Raw genomic sequence first — 19,023 nt, 5'->3', positions numbered from 1 at the left:
GTCAAACTAATGCCTTTTTAAATATTCATTTTATATATAGAGAAAAAAATTTAATTATTTATTTTAATTCTTTCAATATTCTAGAGTTAAACTAATTACTAAATCAATAGTAACTTGAGCTTATAAATACTCCTCCTTTGGGACTGGACTATACTCAAGAAGCACAACCAAAAACAAGCTCCAATGGAGATGTGCAAAAGCCCCTCACAACTCAAGTAAAGCCCTAAACTGCTTTTATTTTCTCTTCATTTTCTCACATTTTTCCTTCACATTCTTACCGTCCAAACACACCACCACCCAACAGATACAGTTCATATGGTTGAAACCCATAAAAAAATTGCTAATCTCACACAACCCATTGTTTCTTTTTACTGTTTGCAGGTAATTTCAGTGTTAGTTGCGGTGGTTTTGTTGCTGAGTGTAAGCAGAGGTGAGTGCAGAAAAGGAAGAATTTTGGAGGCTTTGGAGTATTCAGCCATAAGTTGCAGAGCACACAGCGCTTCATTGGTGGATTTCGGAGGAGTTGGTGACGGGCAAACGTTGAACACGAAGGCGTTTCAAGATGCAGTGAGTGAGTTGAGCAAGTATGGATCGGAGGGCGGAGCTCAGCTGTATGTTCCTGCCGGAAAATGGTTAACCGGCAGCTTCAGCCTCACCAGCCACTTCACTCTCTTTCTCCATAGAGATGCTGTTCTTCTTGCTTCTCAAGTCTCTCACCTCCACTTCCTTTTTTAATTTATTTATTTATTTTTATTCTTTATATTTTCCTTTTTATTTTTTGTTATGGTGAATAAAAATTGGCAATTGTGAATTAATCAACTGGTAGGATATAAGCCAATGGCCGGTGATCAAACCATTACCATCGTACGGTCGAGGACGAGACGCAGCAGCAGGAAGATACACCAGTCTCATATTCGGCACAAACCTCACTGATGTCATTATTACTGGTAATTAACGTAATTTTAAAAATAAAATATTGGATTTTTTTCTTTTTTTTGTTAATATTAATTATAACTAAAGTGGGGCCCACGTGGTATCAGGTGACAATGGGACGATCGACGGCCAGGGTGGTCTGTGGTGGCAGCGATTCCACGGGGGCAAACTCAAGTACACCCGACCATACCTGATCGAGCTCATGTACTCTGCTGATATTCAGATTTCTAATCTGACGCTCCTCAACTCGCCTTCATGGAACGTTCATCCTGTCTACAGCAGGTGATCATTTCCCATGACTCACCCTTTTGTTTTTCTGCAGCTCATCTGCATCAAGTTTCAAGCTTCCTCACTGAGCTGTCCACGTGGAAAACTTGAGTTGGCTCGATGAGTAATTTTGATTTATTTTTTATTGCAGAAATATTCTAATTCAAGGTATTACGATCCTTGCGCCTGTAAGATCACCAAACACCGATGGAATCAATCCAGGTTCGTCCATTGCCTGATCTTAAATTCACAGCCGCAGGATCAGATGACTTTAACATCAAACCATTAGTACCAATGAACCAACCCGTTAGCCATTTGATTAGCTGACTTCCAATTTTCAAACCATCAAAGGGCTTAACATAACGTGTTACCCATTTGATTAGATGACTTCAAACCATCCAAGGATCAAATGTTGTCTAAACCCGATTAGACCTTTCCCCAATCCATCAACCCACAAAATACCCGGCCCATTCAGTCTGACCGCTAAACCTGATTGGTGGCTAGGATCATTCTAACTTAAAATTTGATTCTATTTTGATTTCACATTCAGATTCTTGCACAAACACAAGGATTGAAGACTGCTACATTGTATCTGGAGATGACTGCGTGGCAGTTAAAAGCGGTTGGGATGAGTATGGCATAGCTTACGGTATGCCCACAAAACAGTTGGTGATCAGACGGCTCACATGCATTTCACCCTACAGTGCTGTGATTGCATTAGGGAGTGAGATGTCGGGTGGGATCCAAGACGTCAGGGCGAAGACATTGTGGCCATCAATTCGGAATCTGGGATCAGGATCAAGACTGGCATAGGGAGAGGAGGCTATGTGAAAGACATATATGTAAGAGGAATGACTATGAAGACTATGAAATGGGCCTTCTGGATGACTGGGAACTATGGTCTCATGCAGACAATCACTATGACCCAAAGGCATTTCCAGTGATTCAAGGAATCAATTACAGAGACATGGTGGCTGAGAATGTGTCAATGGCAGCTAGACTAGAGGGAATTCCCAGTGACCCATTCACCGGAATCTGCATTTCTAACGTCACAATTCATTTAGCCGCAAAAGCGAAGAAAGTACCTTGGACATGCACTGATGTTGAGGGGATCTCAAGCGGCGTCACGCCTACACCATGCAGCACGTTGCCTGATCAGGGTCCAGAGAAGACGTCTTTATGCAATTTTCCTACAGAGAGTTTGCCAATAGATACAGTAGAGTTACAGAAGTGTTCTTACGGAATAAAATATTATCCGTGAATTTCTTCGATGTGTACCACAGTGATAACAATCTATGTACTTTTTTCATGTCATTTACCTTAAAGCAAAGAACTCAGTATTCTCTCTAAAATTCTATGTAAGGAGTCATGCCAAAGGATCAACCAAAGAAAAAGATTGTCAAGGCTTAAGTTCACGGAACCAATATTACAAATCATTACAAGTTCCATCACGAACAATGATTAGAAAAGATGATGGGATCAGTCTAGGAAACTGAAACAAATTGTTTGGAAATTATTCATGTCATACTTTATACTTCAAAACCTGGAAACATACGGGGAGCAATGATACAACTTTGCATTGCAGAATCTCTTCGCTGCACTACTAGTTTCTAGCACTAAACTCTGCTCCTAGGCCAACTATGACACAAAGGAAGAAGATCCTGCACCAAGAAGAAAATGGAGTCTATGAATATTATGCTGAGAAACCCTGCAAATGGTTCTGCCTCAGCTTCTTCATCAGCCTTTGAATATTACGAACACTGAAAGAAGAGAAATTAAGTGTGAAAGCTCTTACGAGGACATGTTCCAAGTAAAATCCCACCATCTCCAAAGCATGATTCACCATTTTTTTTTCTAGGGAGATTATGATGGTTTCATATATAGCATTCATGGAAATCATAGCCATAGCCTACCTTTTCTGGTGTTTACAACAACATGATCACATACTTCTCAATGAACTGGTGGGTCTGGATTGAATTTTACGGATTCCCTCCAGATGAGTTCTTTGATATTCTCTTCAGTAAATGATGGTTGCTCAAAATCAAAAACAAAAGGCCTTGGACAAACGGGCTCCTCATTGATATCATGAAGAGGTGCCAAGTATGGATGACACAGTGCCCCTTCAACTGCAAACAAAAGGAAAAAATGAGCATAAATAAGCACATAGAACTCCAATAATAAGAGTACTATAATTTAAGAAATTTTTCCCAAAGATCTAAAACCAACACCATAATACTATTGCTCTTCCCGACTAGAGATTTCCTTAATGAGAATTCAAACATTTTTTTTTAAATAAAGTTTGATAAATTCTATTATTGTCATTGGTTGCTTTTAACCCATAAACACTTCTCATAATTTCCTAAAGTTGTATCATTAATGCCAAAGAATTCCTGAATTTGGAATTGGTCACTATGTTATAAGCCATAAGATAAATATGCAGAACTTACCTGTAATGCGCCTGTTTGGATCAAATACAAGCATTTTTTCTAGCAAATCAATAGCTCCAGGAGACATATTAGGAAATCTAGCCTGAAATTGTTGTCTCGGGTATTGTGGTAGCTGCCTAACATATCTTCGGGCATTATCACTTCGAAGAAACCCAAGGCTAGAGTCATCAGGTGAACCTATAAGCTTTTCAAGGAAAAAGAAAAACAAAGCAAGTATCAGAATTGAACCAAATGCTATAAGAGAAACAGAAACTTCACCTTCCAACAATGCCACCACCAGTTCTCAGTTTCTATACAGTCAAGCACAACAAAGCCCAAAAGTTGAAGTACTTTCCTAATAAATAATAAAAGGAAGTGGGGAGGGAAGGGAGAGTTTGCAATTCCAAAATCATCTTCCCCCTTATCTCTAATATCCATTTGCCCAAGATGATTTCCTGTTTCTCTTATTCTACACTAATCACCTGTAGATCTCCAACCTAAATTTTGATATCCCAGGTTCAAATTTCAGGCTTGTGTAATTGCCAACATTGGTCATACAGCTATGGGTAAAGAAAAATGGGATCTCACTGAGTCTAGCTGACAGGTGAAAAGAGCAAGCACAGGACCACTGAGCAACAGACAGAAGGTATGAAAGAGTCAAGAAAGTTGGGGTAACCAAGATTCTGAAAGCAAAGTGGACTTTGAAGCAAAATAGCATCTAAGTGTATTCCTTACTGCAGTGAGCAGAAATGACAAAATAAGGGTGCCCCATAAAAGATGGTGAGAACACTTTGGTAATGGATAACACCAGCAGCAAAGGTGTTCTACAGTATTCAATTGAAAAAAAATGTCAGACAGTAGGTTTAACTCAGAGGTTTTCATAAAGCATACCTCTGTGATAAGTCTCAGCTGATGGACATAATCTCTGCCAGGAAACAGAGGTTGCCTTGTCATGATTTCTCCGAGGATACAACCCACTGACCAAATATCAATTGCCGCAGTGTATTCTGAACAATTAAGGAGCAATTCTGGTGCACGATACCATCGGGTAACAACATACTCAGTCATGAAGTCTGTTTCAGATGTCGTCCTTGCAAGTCCAAAATCCCCAATCTTAAGATCACAATTTGCATTCAGAAGCAAATTACTCGGCTTCAAATCACGATGCAAGACATTTGCTGAGTGTACATATTTAAGTCCTCGTAACACCTGATACAGGAAGTACTGCAGAGAGTAGAATTGGAGTGTCATTGACATCTCAGTTCGGTATCATAGAAATCATACAGAAAAGATGTTATATTTGCACTTACAAAAATCCCACAGTAAATTCAACAAATTAAATTATAAATAGATATTTCTCAACATGAAGAGGGGTGGTAAAATTTAAATTTTTAGGACTGGCAACTAAACCAAAAATATGAGTAGATAGGATATAACATGAGAAATTGAGCATGAGTGTGCTATGTTTCTTAACTCTTTTCTTTGATATCATGATCTTTATCTTCATAAATGTATCAGAAAATGAGTTGATAAAACTGATCTTGAAAACTTTCACCATGCAACAGTCCAATGGTGATAGTACTCTAGTAATTAGTAATACCAATACAAGGTAATTGTAGAATTGCTTTATTAATGAGTTGCAGGCATCAAAATCCTGGACTAATTCTATGGAGGCAATGGGCTGAAATAGTAAACATGAGCAATGAAAATTCAAAGTGATTTGTTGCAATGATATAGATAAAGTGCTCCAATAAAAGTTTGTGGTGCCAAACCCGGCAGTGGTCATCATTCAGTGGTTGGTTGGAACGTATTATCTGATGCAGATCAGTGTCCATCAATTCATAAACAATGTAGACATCATTGAAGTTCTCCCTCTTAGGTGGCCGTATGATGTCTTTCAAGACAATAACCTGCAAAGGATAAGAACTGATAGTAAATACATTATTCCACCAGGAGGAACATAAAAAATCCTAGAACCTGAGTCCAACAAACGAATCAAAGTAACTAAAGCCGATAAGAAGAATTAGTGAATTGTCATAAGACTATAGTCACAAAAACAAAGTATTCTGATGGTTTCAAAACTTAGAAAAAACCAAGTCTCATGCAGGAGACAAAAACATTTAAAAGGATGTCAGTGTCATGCCTGAGAATGAAGCCCAAATGTGAGCCTACACAAGCTTGGGCTAGGGTCAGTTCAGGCTTCGGGCCAGATCTTTTATACCCCTAGATACACTCAAGTTGGAAACCTCCAACATTAAACAATCATGGATTAAAATATTGCAGGATAGGGGAAAGATCTCTGTTGTTACGTTGGAATTCAATCAACAAAATAGAACCTTGTCTGAATTATAATTTCAGTCCATGTTTACCGCTTAAAGTGGCAGTGAAATCTTATAGTACCTAGGGAGAAGGGTCACAAAATCCCAAATACAACCCCAATACAACAAGGTACAATAGCTTATTCCGACCATTAAGAGCGTAGGACAAATACTGTTTCTGCTCTACCCCCTAGGGTATTCCAAATTTCATTCTAATAACAATATGCTGCCTTTGCAAATCTAAGATCTGAGGTCACTAGTACTCTTATTGTAAGGAGCTAACCCATCTTCCTTTCTCCACTAAGATTTGAAGCCTAGATACCTTTTCCATGGTTTATCAATTTATGTAGCTCAAATTACTCAATATGATGTTTCCCTAAATATTATGATGCCAGGTGTTTTGCTTTATAACAAACGCATGAGCATTCACCATACTTGTGTGTTTCTGTATTAATAGACAAGGAAAAACCAGTAAATATTTACAAAAGGATGGGCAAGGTCATAGAGTTCCATCCTAGCAAAAAAAAAGGAAACAGTTTTCTCTTTTTGCCAACTCCACAGCCCACACAACATATTTGATCTGGATAGCTCGCTCACATCTACTATGGAGGAAAAAAGGTAAAAAAAGATATAAGCAATTGGCTAAGAAGAAAACAATTATTAGAGCAAAACACAATCATCTTGCCAAACAAAGACAGTAAAACTATAGAAGCAATAATTGGCCCAAGGTATGGAGGAACCAAAACTTACATTTTCATGATCCATGTGGCGAAGAAGCTTAATTTCCCGTAATGTCCGCTTGGCATCTATCCTATTATCAAATGCATTACCAATCTTCTTAATGGCAACTTCCTCCCGTGTCTCTGAGTTCATCGCAGCGCTGAAGGAAAGGAAAAAAAACACATGTCTCCTTCACATTGTTGATAAAACAGAGAAATGAAGTCAATTAGATGAAATTGTGTAGCTTCTATTGTGCCCTTAAGCAGATCATCCATGTAATAAATGCTCATTAGTACCCCTCTTAACACTAAAATCCCATTATTCTCAATTCCTTTTCTACGAGTTTGTTAACTTCAATAGTCTCAGTAGTTTCTAGTTCTATAGTTACAGAGAAATATCCTAAAATTCTCACCTAAACCATAACATCAACATCTCACAGAATCAAGAAACCAGGATGCGGACCACAAGAAAAATCAAATTTTCTACAGAAACACGATCTTCAAAATTCACAAAAGCCCACTTCAATTTTGAAACGATAAGCAAAAGAACCCTCCACCAATAGAATATTCACAAAAATAGCCAAAACCACGAAAATTCCCACAGAGATTGAACGAGATCATGAGAACTCATAAGAACCCACTTAAATTCTCAACCCAGCCACCAAAAAAGCTCAAAGAAACAAATCTCCAAAAATCAAAACCATGAAAATCCAAGCAATAAAAATTTGAAAGAAAGAAAAAAAGCTTAAACCCATAACAGTTCTTACCACACGATACCATAAGCACCACGACCCACAGGCCGAATTGGCGGCACGTACTTCCTAGAAACTTCGAAGAGGTTCCCATACACATTGTACTGAACATACCGTCCACCATGAGTCGGACACTCCTCTGATATTCCCTTCAACTGAACCAGCGCTCGGCTCCATAGACATGTCCGAGAAAATCGACGCCTAATTCCACTCCCAAAACCCGAAACCCCGAAACGAGAACCACCCAAGAAGGATTAGCCCCTAATAGCAGAGCCACTCCCAATTTGGCGTAAGAGCTAAGTCCGTGGAGACCTTGGAAGCACAGCTGCTTGGCCTTTTTGACATTTCTTGGCCTTTTTCTAGAGAGAGAAAGGACTGTAGAGGAAGAAATAAAAAGATTTATATGAATTTCCAGTGTGAAAGCGTGAACTTTAATGGAGAGGGCTTTTGAACTGGAAGTAGTTGGTTGAAAACCGTGAAGAAATGGACTTTCCCCTGTTTTTTTTTTTTTGACAATTTTAAGATTTTATTTCGATTTTTAAGATTTCGAAAACTCTTTTTTAAGTTTAACAACATGTTTTTTTTTAATTATATTAAAAAATATATAACTTAAAAAAAATTATAAGATATAATTTGATATATATATATATATAAAAGAAATTATTTAATATTTAATAAAAAAATTTATAATATCAATATTATTTTTTTAAAATTATTGCTTTAGCTTCAACTCTAATTTTTAACAATTTATTATTTAACCTTTTTTTTTTCCTTTTTGTGAATTAGGTATGAGGATTCATTGTGGATGATTGACGTTTCAATTTCATGCAATAAAAGTCCTAAGAGTGTTGTCTGCTCTATGAATTTGGTCAAATGATTCCTGGGCCCACATTAAGAAATTTGGGCCATGAGCCTTTTGGCATGGGCAGCCAATGATTCTAGTCTAAGATTGTGTGGTCAATGAGAAATTTGTAGCCCAGTTGCAGACTTTGACGAGAGGTTTAAGCTACCGTTTGGCACAAGGGAATTGCTAAGAAAATGAGGAGGAATCGATGTAAGATGAGTTTAAATGTTTGGAAAGTCTCGTCTCTTTATTCCTTGATTCATGAACAAAATAGCAAGTCATTGTCAATTTTAATACATGCTTTTTAGTTCTATTTTCTGTATAATTTTCAACAATTTAACTCTTTTTTTTTTTTTTTTTTATTCTCACATTTTTTTAAACACTTTTGAGTGAATCTAAATTTGACCATTAAACTAAAAATACCAAAAATAAATAAATAAATAAATAAAAAGAGAGAAAAACTTGAAGGACATGTTTTGATTGTAAAAAAATAAAATAATAAAAATTATTTTCTTATGTTTGATTTTATTATAAAAATAAATAAATATAATTAAAATTTTATATATTTTAAAATTATTTAATCTTTATATGAATTTAAAAAAATAAACCAAAATAATTTATTAACTTTAAATTTATTTTTTTATTTTTTTTCCTTTCTTTTTTATATATATATAAATAAGATAATCAAAGTGTAACAAAGAAACGAAAAAATCCGGAAACTATAGAATAAAATAATAAAGATGAAATCATATACATCATTGATTCTTCCTTTTTCAACAAATACCAATTTTTGTTTTGACTAAATACCGATTAAGTATTGCAAAGGACACAAACCAACAAACTTAAAAAACAATAATGTAAGCAATTATTTAAGGAGTGTGGATGACGTCAAAGGCATGGGCCCCATGAGATTGAAATAAATGGGATGGACCGTTGAGAAGATAATATCCAGAGTTATGAGGTGGGCCACTAGTGGGTGGTAGGGTACATTTAAGAACTTTAAGAACTTAATATTAATAGAATTTATTGTGAGCATAGAGGAGTAATTGTATTTATTATGGAAGGCTATATTAATCACAAGACAAATTGAGCCGTGCATGAAAAGGAAGTCTCTTGGGGTCTGGTTTCAACTTTGAACCATTCCACAGCTTCTTGCAGCATTGACTTTTCTCTCAGGGAGATGGCGTGCTATGAAAGGATTCATATTTCAACTCAAGAATGTTATGATTCCAATTCAATGTTATTTATTTCCATTTCAATGTTTAATAGAAATAAGAATATAAATAAAAAAAATTAATTTTTTTTTTTATTTTGAACAAACATTATTTAAAAATTTTCTTGTTGATTAAATATAAGATTTTAAAAAATAACATTTACTTAATAAATGAAATCATAAAATATGAAGGTAAAATAATAATTTTAAAATATTATATCATTTAATTCCTCATCCCTAATTAACGAAGGGTATTTTCATTCCTATTGAAATCATTGTTTTCTCCATTTCCATTATCATTCATCCCAATGCAAAAATAAATGAAACCAATCTTGGCATTTACCAAATATCACCTTTCGATTTAACAGGAGCCCGAATCCTTAATTTAAAGAACCGAGCACTTACTCTATTCCTTCACCACACCCCCTATAAAAGGAGATTCATTTGCATTCTCCAGAGGGCAATAAATGAAATTCATTCATTACATACACCCACTCGAGCATGGCAAATGCATTCATTACATGCACCAACTAAAGAGCATGGCAAATGCAGCAGCTGTGTCCAACATTTACTCAGCACAGGCAACATGCCTGCATTTATCGCAGTTTAAGATCCCACAAAATAACAGCCATCTCAGAGTGAAATAGAAGTGTCATGGATCATGGGGCAAAGCTGCTTGATTGAATTTTTATAATATGCATTAGATTTACAATACGCATTAGAGGACGCATATAAGGGGAAAAAAAAAGGGTGGGTGGGGGTGTGGGGGTGTGTGGTGTTAGAGATAAAGGAAGAAACACCTTGCATTTTCTAGAGCTTACCATGTCAGTTTGCGGGGCGAGAAGAAGAAACTTCCTCCCAGCTCCCAGATCGATCTGATAAAAAAATGTCAACATGGTTAGGACCATTTGATCTGAGGACAACCACATACACAGAAACAAAACCCTCTTGCAAATAGTACAAACCCTTTCATATATCATTAACATTACATTATAGGACACCATCCATGTATATACCAGTACAGAACTAGCATAATACAGCTTACAGGTTACAATGCATCGCAAACAAGAGTAAAATACCAATAAGATAACAGAAAACCCCATACCTAAACCCGTTTGTATATATATGATAGATTGTATCTTCATCGGGGTGATCTCAAAATTCGTGCCTGTGTGTTATCCTCGTGCATCGGACTTACTCTTAGATTACAGAGCAATGCATCACGACCAGTTAAAACCATCTGGAAGAAGCCATCCACATCCTTGGTAAGGAGATCTAGGCCTTCTGACAGTTTCTCCACACTCTTTCCTAAATCTGAAACAGAATTTTGGAACGTGCCATCTTCAGCAGGGCCTACACCATCCTGGACCATGGGATACAATTTATTGATACTTGTATCAACTGCTTCCAACTCTTTCAATACTGTAACTCTTCCACTGGAAAATATATTTCTAATTTCTACATTTACATTGGACTGCAAATCAGTAAAAGCATCAGACCACAGGAATGTGTCAGCAACATGCAAATCTATCAACTTATTGGCAGATCCGGTGAAGGCAGCAGCAAAGACACTACAGACAAATACAGTTGCCACCCTAACTCCATACATGGCACGCATCAAGACTTTTCCCTTAGCTGAATTTTAATCTTGGGGAGATTAATTGATTCAGCAAGACTGTCCAAGATGGTCAAACAGTTCTGAAGTTTGGGGTTCTTCGAACCAATATGCTGCCTCCAACTGTCAAGTGAAGAACGGGCTCGCACAAGCTGCTTCGGGGAAGCAGTATCCAAATTGCGCAAGACACACTGGAGCAAAAGATGACCTTGGTTGAGCCGTGAGAGCTCAGAGCTCAAAGCAATGCAAATATCAAGCAATTTCACACTGTTGTCCAGGTACACATCTATCCATTTATCATCCCAGTCACATACAGGGAGTTCAAGATCGGTAATAAGAATTTTTATGTCTTTATGGATTTCACAAAGCAACTCCATTGCTAATTTCATCCATGAACAGCTAAGCACATCTTCCGTGCCTTTTGGCTTAAGCTTTCTCAGCCTCTCTGCCAATGTGTTCTCGAAATCGTTTAACAGACTGAGAAGCCTTGGAGAGAGATAAGACCCCTTGGGTAATATCATGCGGAAAGGATTCCCAAAAGGGAAGGAAGGTCGGTGTGGTTCTTGGGGACGGCTCATTTTGATTAACTGCAGTGGTATAAAACAACACAATTTTAAATCACATCAGTATAATAGGGAAACCATTTTCTGAGTCATTAGGGACTCATAAATTTGCAGTGGTGCTGTTTTGTAAACCCCCTACCATCATTTAAAATCCAAAAACACCAAAATAATAATTCCCCACCACGTCAGAAATAACCATTTACAAACTCAATGATGGAATTAAGCGGCCATTGTGAAAGTCTTTTTAAGATTGGTTTTTTCGAATTCAAGTATATACAAAATTATTTCCCAATATATGCATGCAGCAGCAGGAATTTAGGATTAGCTTCAGAAAACCCTCTACTGCATTCTTGAATTTAATAAAATACATACTGAAAATAATAATCATGTGCTCTTGACTCCACAGATGAATCAACAATGATATTATCACTTCCATAAGAATGATTTCAAAAACTATAGCCAGTTGCTGAAAATATGGGAAGAAAAAGAAAATACGGTTCTCAAAATCTTAAATTTTAAAATTTTCTACATTTAGGATCAGGGAATGAAAAAAGATTACCTAGCTAACATGATTAGATGAGTTGTTCATCTTTTGAACAACAAAAGATCAAAAAGCATATATTTTGTGGCAACCCAAAGTTTTTTTGCACTTCTGATACAGCTCTCATCAACAAATTAACCAAGAAAACACCATTCAAATAACTCAGATATAAAAATAAAAATAAAAAAAAAAGGGAAATAAAAATAATATCTTCAAATCACCGATTTTTCACCACAAACGTCTAAGGAAAACAAGCGGCCGCTCAAATAACCCTCCTATCTACGTTACGAATCCAGATCTCATCCCGAAACAACAAGATCCAAAAGTTTCTTTGATTTTCTTCCATTTCTCACCGACAAAACAGAACTCAAACAAAACTCAACAAATCAAAAGCATCAGGTATACCTCACAGACCGAAAAAACAACCACATAGAAACCTAAACAATCAAATTCAACAAAAGACCATAAACAAATAGAAAAAAATTAGCAAATCGGATTATATTCGAACCAAACCACTCACCTAATCGTTAGATCTTTAGATCAGCAACCGATTTACAAGAAAAGGAAACAAACTGCACAGATCCACAGATAAAACAACCCTAACGCTAACCCTACCTCTACCTTCCAAAAATCCACACAAAAATGGATCTGACGAAAAGCGAAGAAAAATTGAACGAAGACTCTTACCAGATGAAGTAGTGATTATGATCGGAATTTTGAAGAGAAGTTTCAGAGAAGCGGGTAGATAGACAGCCTTCGTTGAAATCTTCTAAACGTGTGACTGTGAAGCTTCCTCCCTGTAGGTAAAGAGGAGGAAGTTGATGTGGTGACCTGTGGTTTTATGGAAAGTCGGTGGTGGGAGGACACGTGTGAGAAGATGAATGGGGCGACGGGATGGATGGATGGATTGAGTTGGCGCGGTGGCTTATTAATTAGTATGGGTCGGCGCACAGTGAATGGCGACTTGGTGCATAGAAGTATAATGTATTTGTGACACCAAGTCAATAATGTGTGCCGCTTTATGGTCGAGAATTGTGGGGAAATTTCTAGTAGAAGTCGGTGTAAGGACGAGGCGTGTGCTGTCCGTCCGATCAGATGTACGAATCACGAGGCTGTCACACGTATTAACTTCAAAAATAAAATAAAAAGCTATCTCTTACTTTTTTTTAAGTTTCTTGTAGTTTAAGAAAAGTGAATATTTAAAAAAAATGTAAATTTCATATTATTTTTCTTTTTTTTATTTGTTATGTTTTAGTTTTAATGAAAATTTACTTTAAATAAATATATTAAAAGCTTTTATTATATTTAAAAAAAGTTCCAATAAATTAATTTAAATGTGTTGATACACAACTAACAATATTTTTTTCTAATTAGCTTCTCCAAGCGAACAACAAGCATACCTATAAGGTGTGTTTGGATGGTATTTTCGAATAAGCCTCTCTAAAACTTAAATTAGTTTTTTTTTAAAAACGAGTTATGACTTTTTTAGAGAGTTTAGTTCGTAATTAATGCTTAATGGTCTTTTATTTTCATAGGGTTGTAATATTTTATGTGTTTATTTAATACTTAAAGTATTAATAATTAACCTTTCGAATAACAATTTTTTTATTTGAATTTATCCGTATATATTGATGATTACTCATAATATAATATATAGCAGTTCAATTTTTGCATAATGAATATCAACACTGTCCAAAGAGTCATTTGTCTATTTGATATTTGGATAGAAAATAGATTTATACCCGAATACAGGTCCATAAAATGGGTTTAAAGATGTGATAATGTTATAATTAATTTTGGACAATTTTTTATATTTTTTACTTTATTTAGGAGATAAAATCGGAGGTGAATATGTAATTTCTTAAAAGATTATATTTAGTATTGCAAAAAAAATAAGTATTGTTAAATTAAAAAATAAATTATTATATAAATTAAAATAGAGTAATGAACAAAATTTAAATTTTTTATTAATCATTTTTAAACATAAAAAAATTTTAAAATATTATTCAAATTAAAAAAGTGTTTGTGACCAAATGTAATATTCACTTCACTTTAATTATTATTATTAATATAAACAATAAAGTGATTGATGATACATAATATAAAATTTTAAAAATAAATAAATATTTATGGAAATTATCGGCTTATTGATGATAATTATAAAGTAAAAGCTTTATTGGGGGGCCATGGCCTTTTTATAAAGCAGAAAAAGACCGTTACGCGAGCAGTTCTCGACAGGCTGCACGAGGTTTTCGTATGATACAAGATGTAGGATTGTTGACCATTGACATTGCCTACCTTCATTTTCATTTTTATTTTTATTTTTATTTCACCTTATTTTTAAAAAATAAAATAAAAATAATGTTCATTAATATCTTAAAATTTTACTTTAGAAATTTAAATTCAATGAATTATTATTACAAATTATGGTTAATTTATTTTAAATATTATGATTATCACTTAGACCATGGTTTGTCTTAAATTTAAATAGATTTTAGTAGTGTTTTCATTAGAAATTTTGGTAGTATTTTTTTATAACGTGTAATATAATAAAATAATAATTTAAAAAAAAAATCACCTCGATTTTGTTTTATTATTGAAAAGAAACAATTTAAGGTAAAAATAAATTAAAGAACAGGAAAAAAAAACAAACAAAAAAAATGATTTTATCATTTGTTGGTTTATGTGAAAATTACAAAAAAAAAAAATGGAATATAGTTGAAATTAGTTAAAAATTTAGATATTTTCAATTATTTAATATTTATATAAAAAAAAAAAACAAATAAAATATGTAGAAAAAAATATATAAACATATTTTTATCCTATTAAATTATATTTAGAGTTAAATTAAATTAAGTTCTATTTAAATTTAAGTGAAAAAAAAAAAAACACCAATTATGCTTGATTGGATAGGATATGATATCTATATCTTAAAATATTATATCTTATTTGATATGAAATGCGTATTGTAGACCCCCATATGGGGCTTGTTTTTTTCATTTGCTGCAGGTCACACTTCTTGCCAAGTGGAGGGCTCTTAAAGAGCCAGATGCTGCTTCCTGGTTAGGTGGTCAGTGAATCAGGTAGTGGGTTGGAAATGCAATGGGGTGGAAACACCTGTTGGAGGATATTCAGAAGAGCTTTTGGGCTGTTAGAGTGGAGGGGTCATTCTTTTGAAGTGTGAGGGGGACCCCCCCCTCTCTTACCATGAATCCCGAGCAGATGGGACGGGCAAGCCATGCTTGCTGACCGGTGAATAGGAGGGAAGACAAAAGAGGACACCAAGAAAGAAAGGGAGGGGGGAAGCTAGACGGTAGAGAAAAGGGCCAGGCGGAGTCGCGGAGAGCAAGGAAAGAGCTTGTTAGTTCGATCCATGTATGATTTCCGCACTATTTTGTACATTCTCAAGAGATCTATCTTGTTTCTTGATAGTTTTTGGGTTTTATTTGTTGTTTGCTGTGGACATCAAGAGCCACAAGATGGTTTTGGTTTAATGTGATTATCTGCCCATATATGCTCTGTTTTGGTTCTCTTTGATGCTCTCATTTTTTTTTCCCCTTGTAAATGGTTCATGTGCATGGAGAAAAGTTTAACTTGTCCAAGCAAAGGCTTCATGTTCTCATGATGAATAACACGGTTACCACATGCCTACGCCTTCTTCACTGTTCGCGTCAGCCATACCCATTTCCTCACTCAAGCTTGCAGGAATCAAGCATCCTCCACCACTTTCCTCTCATTCATTCTCCATCCCACTCCCTCACTTACATGGAGTCTCACGGGTGCATGTTATCCTTCACTCCTTCACATACCCATTAAAACCACTCACCCAAGCCTCCATATCCATACAACCATACCCATCCTTCATGCTACTCATAACCATGTTCTACCATACCCATATGTACACCCATTTAACCATACCACCAAACCCGTTTCTCTCTCTAAACCTTCACCTACCTGTGGGATCCCCCCTAAAAAATGCCACGTGGCTCTCTCTCCCTTGCACACACAGACGGTCCCCCTTGCAACGCACGGCATAACTCATTCCACCCGGGGAAGAATTATGTCCGACCAACGTTCAACCTTCTCCGGATATCTCACATCTGGAATTCTGTCCGGCCGACGTTCCACCTTCTCCGGATATCTCACATCCGGAATTCTGTCCGGTCGACGTTCAATCTTCTCCGGATATCTCACATCCGGAATTATGTCCGGCCGACGTTCCACTTTCTCCGGATATCTCACATCCGAAATTCTGTCCGGCCGATGTTCAACCTTTTCCGGATATCTCACATCCGAAATTCTGTCCGACCGACAGTCAACCTTCTCAGAATATCTCACATCCGGAATTCTGTCCGGCCGACGTTCCACCTTCTCCGGATATCTCACATCTGGAATTCTGTCCGGCCGACGTTCCACTTTCTCCGGATATCTCACATCCGGCGCCTGACGCCGGATAGGAGAAGAGGGCGATTCAACTTCCCCGGTCAGACATGTCCGAATCCTCTGATAGCGCTTACCCGGAGAGCATCCGCAGCCGACAATTCAGATTCCCCGGACAGCTTGGCTCGTCAGACACTCGCGATTCGCCGGATCCATTTCCGCCCGCAATCTTCTGCTCCTCTTGATTTTAATAGGCATGAATGTTTTTTTCATAATTCCGAAATAATGGAATTTGTGATATTAATTCATGCAAAATAAATGGGTTTTGGTGGGAGCCCGACATATGTGACTTTATGATTGATTGATTGATTGTTTGCTTTGATTATCATACATGATTGATTTACCCTACTCTCTAACATACGTGCGATTATTCCTAAATTGTGCACTAACCCTCTCTATTGATAGCGCATGGTGGCTCGTTGCCCAAGTATGTACCCATTTTTCTCTAATCGTTGTATATGCATGTCTGGACTTTTATGTGTGCATGATCATTCAGGATATTCATTGATTTACTCGTCAATTGCCACGTCAGCTTCGTTTTATTAGTAGAGACCCGACTTTAAGGACTTAAAGGGGTGCTACGGTCTTTACCGTACCTTTTCGATAAGTAACCTGACCCCCGAACCCGATCTGGTTTTTCGTAGACCGTCTTTTCCAAAATAAGGAGTCACATTTAGGGTTTTTCTTTCTTATTTTGTTTACCCTTTTAAAAATAAAACAAAAATAAGTGGCGACTCCAACTCATTTTTCCTAATCAATAAAATCATTTTTCAAAATAAAAATCAAGCTCGCCATCGAGTGGGAAACGCATTGAGCCGAAATGCGGGGTCCACACGTATTTTAATATATCTCATTAAATAGGAAATATGTCATTTATGCATTTTTTTTTAATGAAACATAATATTTTAAGATATGATTTTCAATAAGATATGATATGCTCAGGTATGATCTTCAATGAGACGTGATATCCTAAGATTATAATTTTGAATGATATGTAATATCCTTTAATATTATATTCTAAGAATATCTTTTAGATATATATATATAAAATGAGTTCGATTCAAAATCATATCTAGGAAATCAGCAGATTCTAAAGAAGCTGTAGTAAACAGTGAACAAATCAATTATCCTAATAATACCCAAAACGACTTAGATGATTAGAGATAATTTTTCACAGATTACACCATTAAGACACTTGAACAAATCATAAGTAAGATGATAAAGTGATAAGACTTTTGGATAATAAATCCATGAAGACACCTAAGAAAGATTGCAACTTCATACACTTTGGTATGATTCTCTATATATATCATATTACATTACAATATTTTATCATTAAACATAAAATAGGATGAGTAGGAGAATTTATCCCATCTCATCAACAATATAGTTTGATGTTATCTTAAACCAAATAAGATCATTTCCAATATTAAAAAGAGTTATTGTTATTTTTCTCTTTCCTATTATAATTTCCACTTTAGCTATGTCGGGTTCCCAAAATATACCTCAAAAAGGAAAAAAATAAAAATAAAAATATGATCTCATATTTCATTTACCACAAAAAAAAAAAAAAGAAATTCATATATAACTAAAACTAATTAATTTTTTTATATTTTAAAGTTATTTAAGGTAAATGAATTTTAAAAACACATAAAAATAATTTATTAACTTTAATTATATTTTTCATTTTTTTGACAATTTTTCCACCTTTATTTTCTTTCCGTTGGATTTTCTCCCAAACAAAAACCAAACATAGGATAAATCTACCATCCAAAAAAAAAAAAAAAAAAACCAACCCATGAATTTGAGATGGAGATGGGCCATGGCAAGTCCTCACCCACCCAAAATAAATGAACCAAAAAAATTCATTATCTCTCAAAACAATGCCTACTTTCCCCCACTCTCCTATTGCTTTAGATTTTGGCTCAACATATGATTATTTATCCACAAAGGGACCCAACACAACAAACACATGGGCAGGTCCTAAAAACCACATCCCACCACCCCATATGCAACAAAATCAAACAACTTAGCCAGCCTGGGGATCTTTGAAAACCTCTTCCCTCCCCACTCTTTCTTCTAAAGCCCTTAAGGATATGCTTTCTTTTTCCTTTTCTTTTGGGGTTGGACAGCATCCATCACATGGATGCAGGCTTCTTCACACTACAGAAACCGATGAATGTGTCAGCTCTTCAATGCTTTTCTCAATTGAAAACTCCAACAAGGACATCTCCTCTTTAAAATAAAGATAAAAAAATTCAAAGACAGAGAAGATGGAGGAAATCAAAGGAAAGAAGAAAGATATCAATGAAGGGAAAGAGGACCATGATTCAATAGTGAATGCAAATTCGGAGAAAGTGCTTATTAAGGAAGAAATGATGAAGAAACACAC

At 35.7% G+C, this 19,023-nt stretch overlaps 3 protein-coding genes across 3 annotated transcripts; 1 reads left to right on the top strand and 2 right to left on the bottom strand.

Moving 5' to 3' along the window:
• The first annotated feature begins 300 nt into the window (after positions 1-300).
• LOC117920498 (probable polygalacturonase) lies at positions 301-2,547 on the top strand. Its single transcript, XM_034838068.1, is given in 7 exon segments — positions 301-708; positions 827-947; positions 1,041-1,215; positions 1,352-1,422; positions 1,751-1,954; positions 1,957-2,100; positions 2,103-2,547. Coding segments are annotated over 7 exon segments (1,467 nt in total). The 5' UTR covers positions 301-315; the 3' UTR covers positions 2,462-2,547.
• A 35-nt stretch (positions 2,548-2,582) lies between these two features.
• LOC117920499 (mitogen-activated protein kinase homolog MMK2-like) lies at positions 2,583-7,802 on the bottom strand. Its single transcript, XM_034838069.1, is given in 8 exon segments — positions 2,583-2,960; positions 3,114-3,326; positions 3,648-3,831; positions 4,518-4,850; positions 5,399-5,536; positions 6,695-6,824; positions 7,431-7,546; positions 7,548-7,802. Coding segments are annotated over 7 exon segments (1,128 nt in total). The 5' UTR covers positions 7,599-7,802; the 3' UTR covers positions 2,583-2,960; positions 3,114-3,150.
• Positions 7,803-10,418: 2,616 nt separating this feature from the next.
• On the bottom strand, positions 10,419-13,056 carry LOC117920748 (protein BPS1, chloroplastic-like). The gene is given in 3 exon segments (XM_034838355.1): positions 10,419-11,113; positions 11,116-11,674; positions 12,879-13,056. Coding segments are annotated over 2 exon segments (1,050 nt in total). The 5' UTR covers positions 11,666-11,674; positions 12,879-13,056; the 3' UTR covers positions 10,419-10,613.
• Positions 13,057-19,023: the final 5,967 nt, after the last annotated feature.

This window comes from Vitis riparia, chromosome 8 (genome assembly GCF_004353265.1).
Source record: "Vitis riparia cultivar Riparia Gloire de Montpellier isolate 1030 chromosome 8, EGFV_Vit.rip_1.0, whole genome shotgun sequence".
Lineage (NCBI taxonomy): Eukaryota > Viridiplantae > Streptophyta > Magnoliopsida > Vitales > Vitaceae > Vitis > Vitis riparia.
The sequence above is the reverse complement of the archived record's forward strand: the minus strand, read 5'-3'. Positions and strand labels throughout refer to the sequence as shown.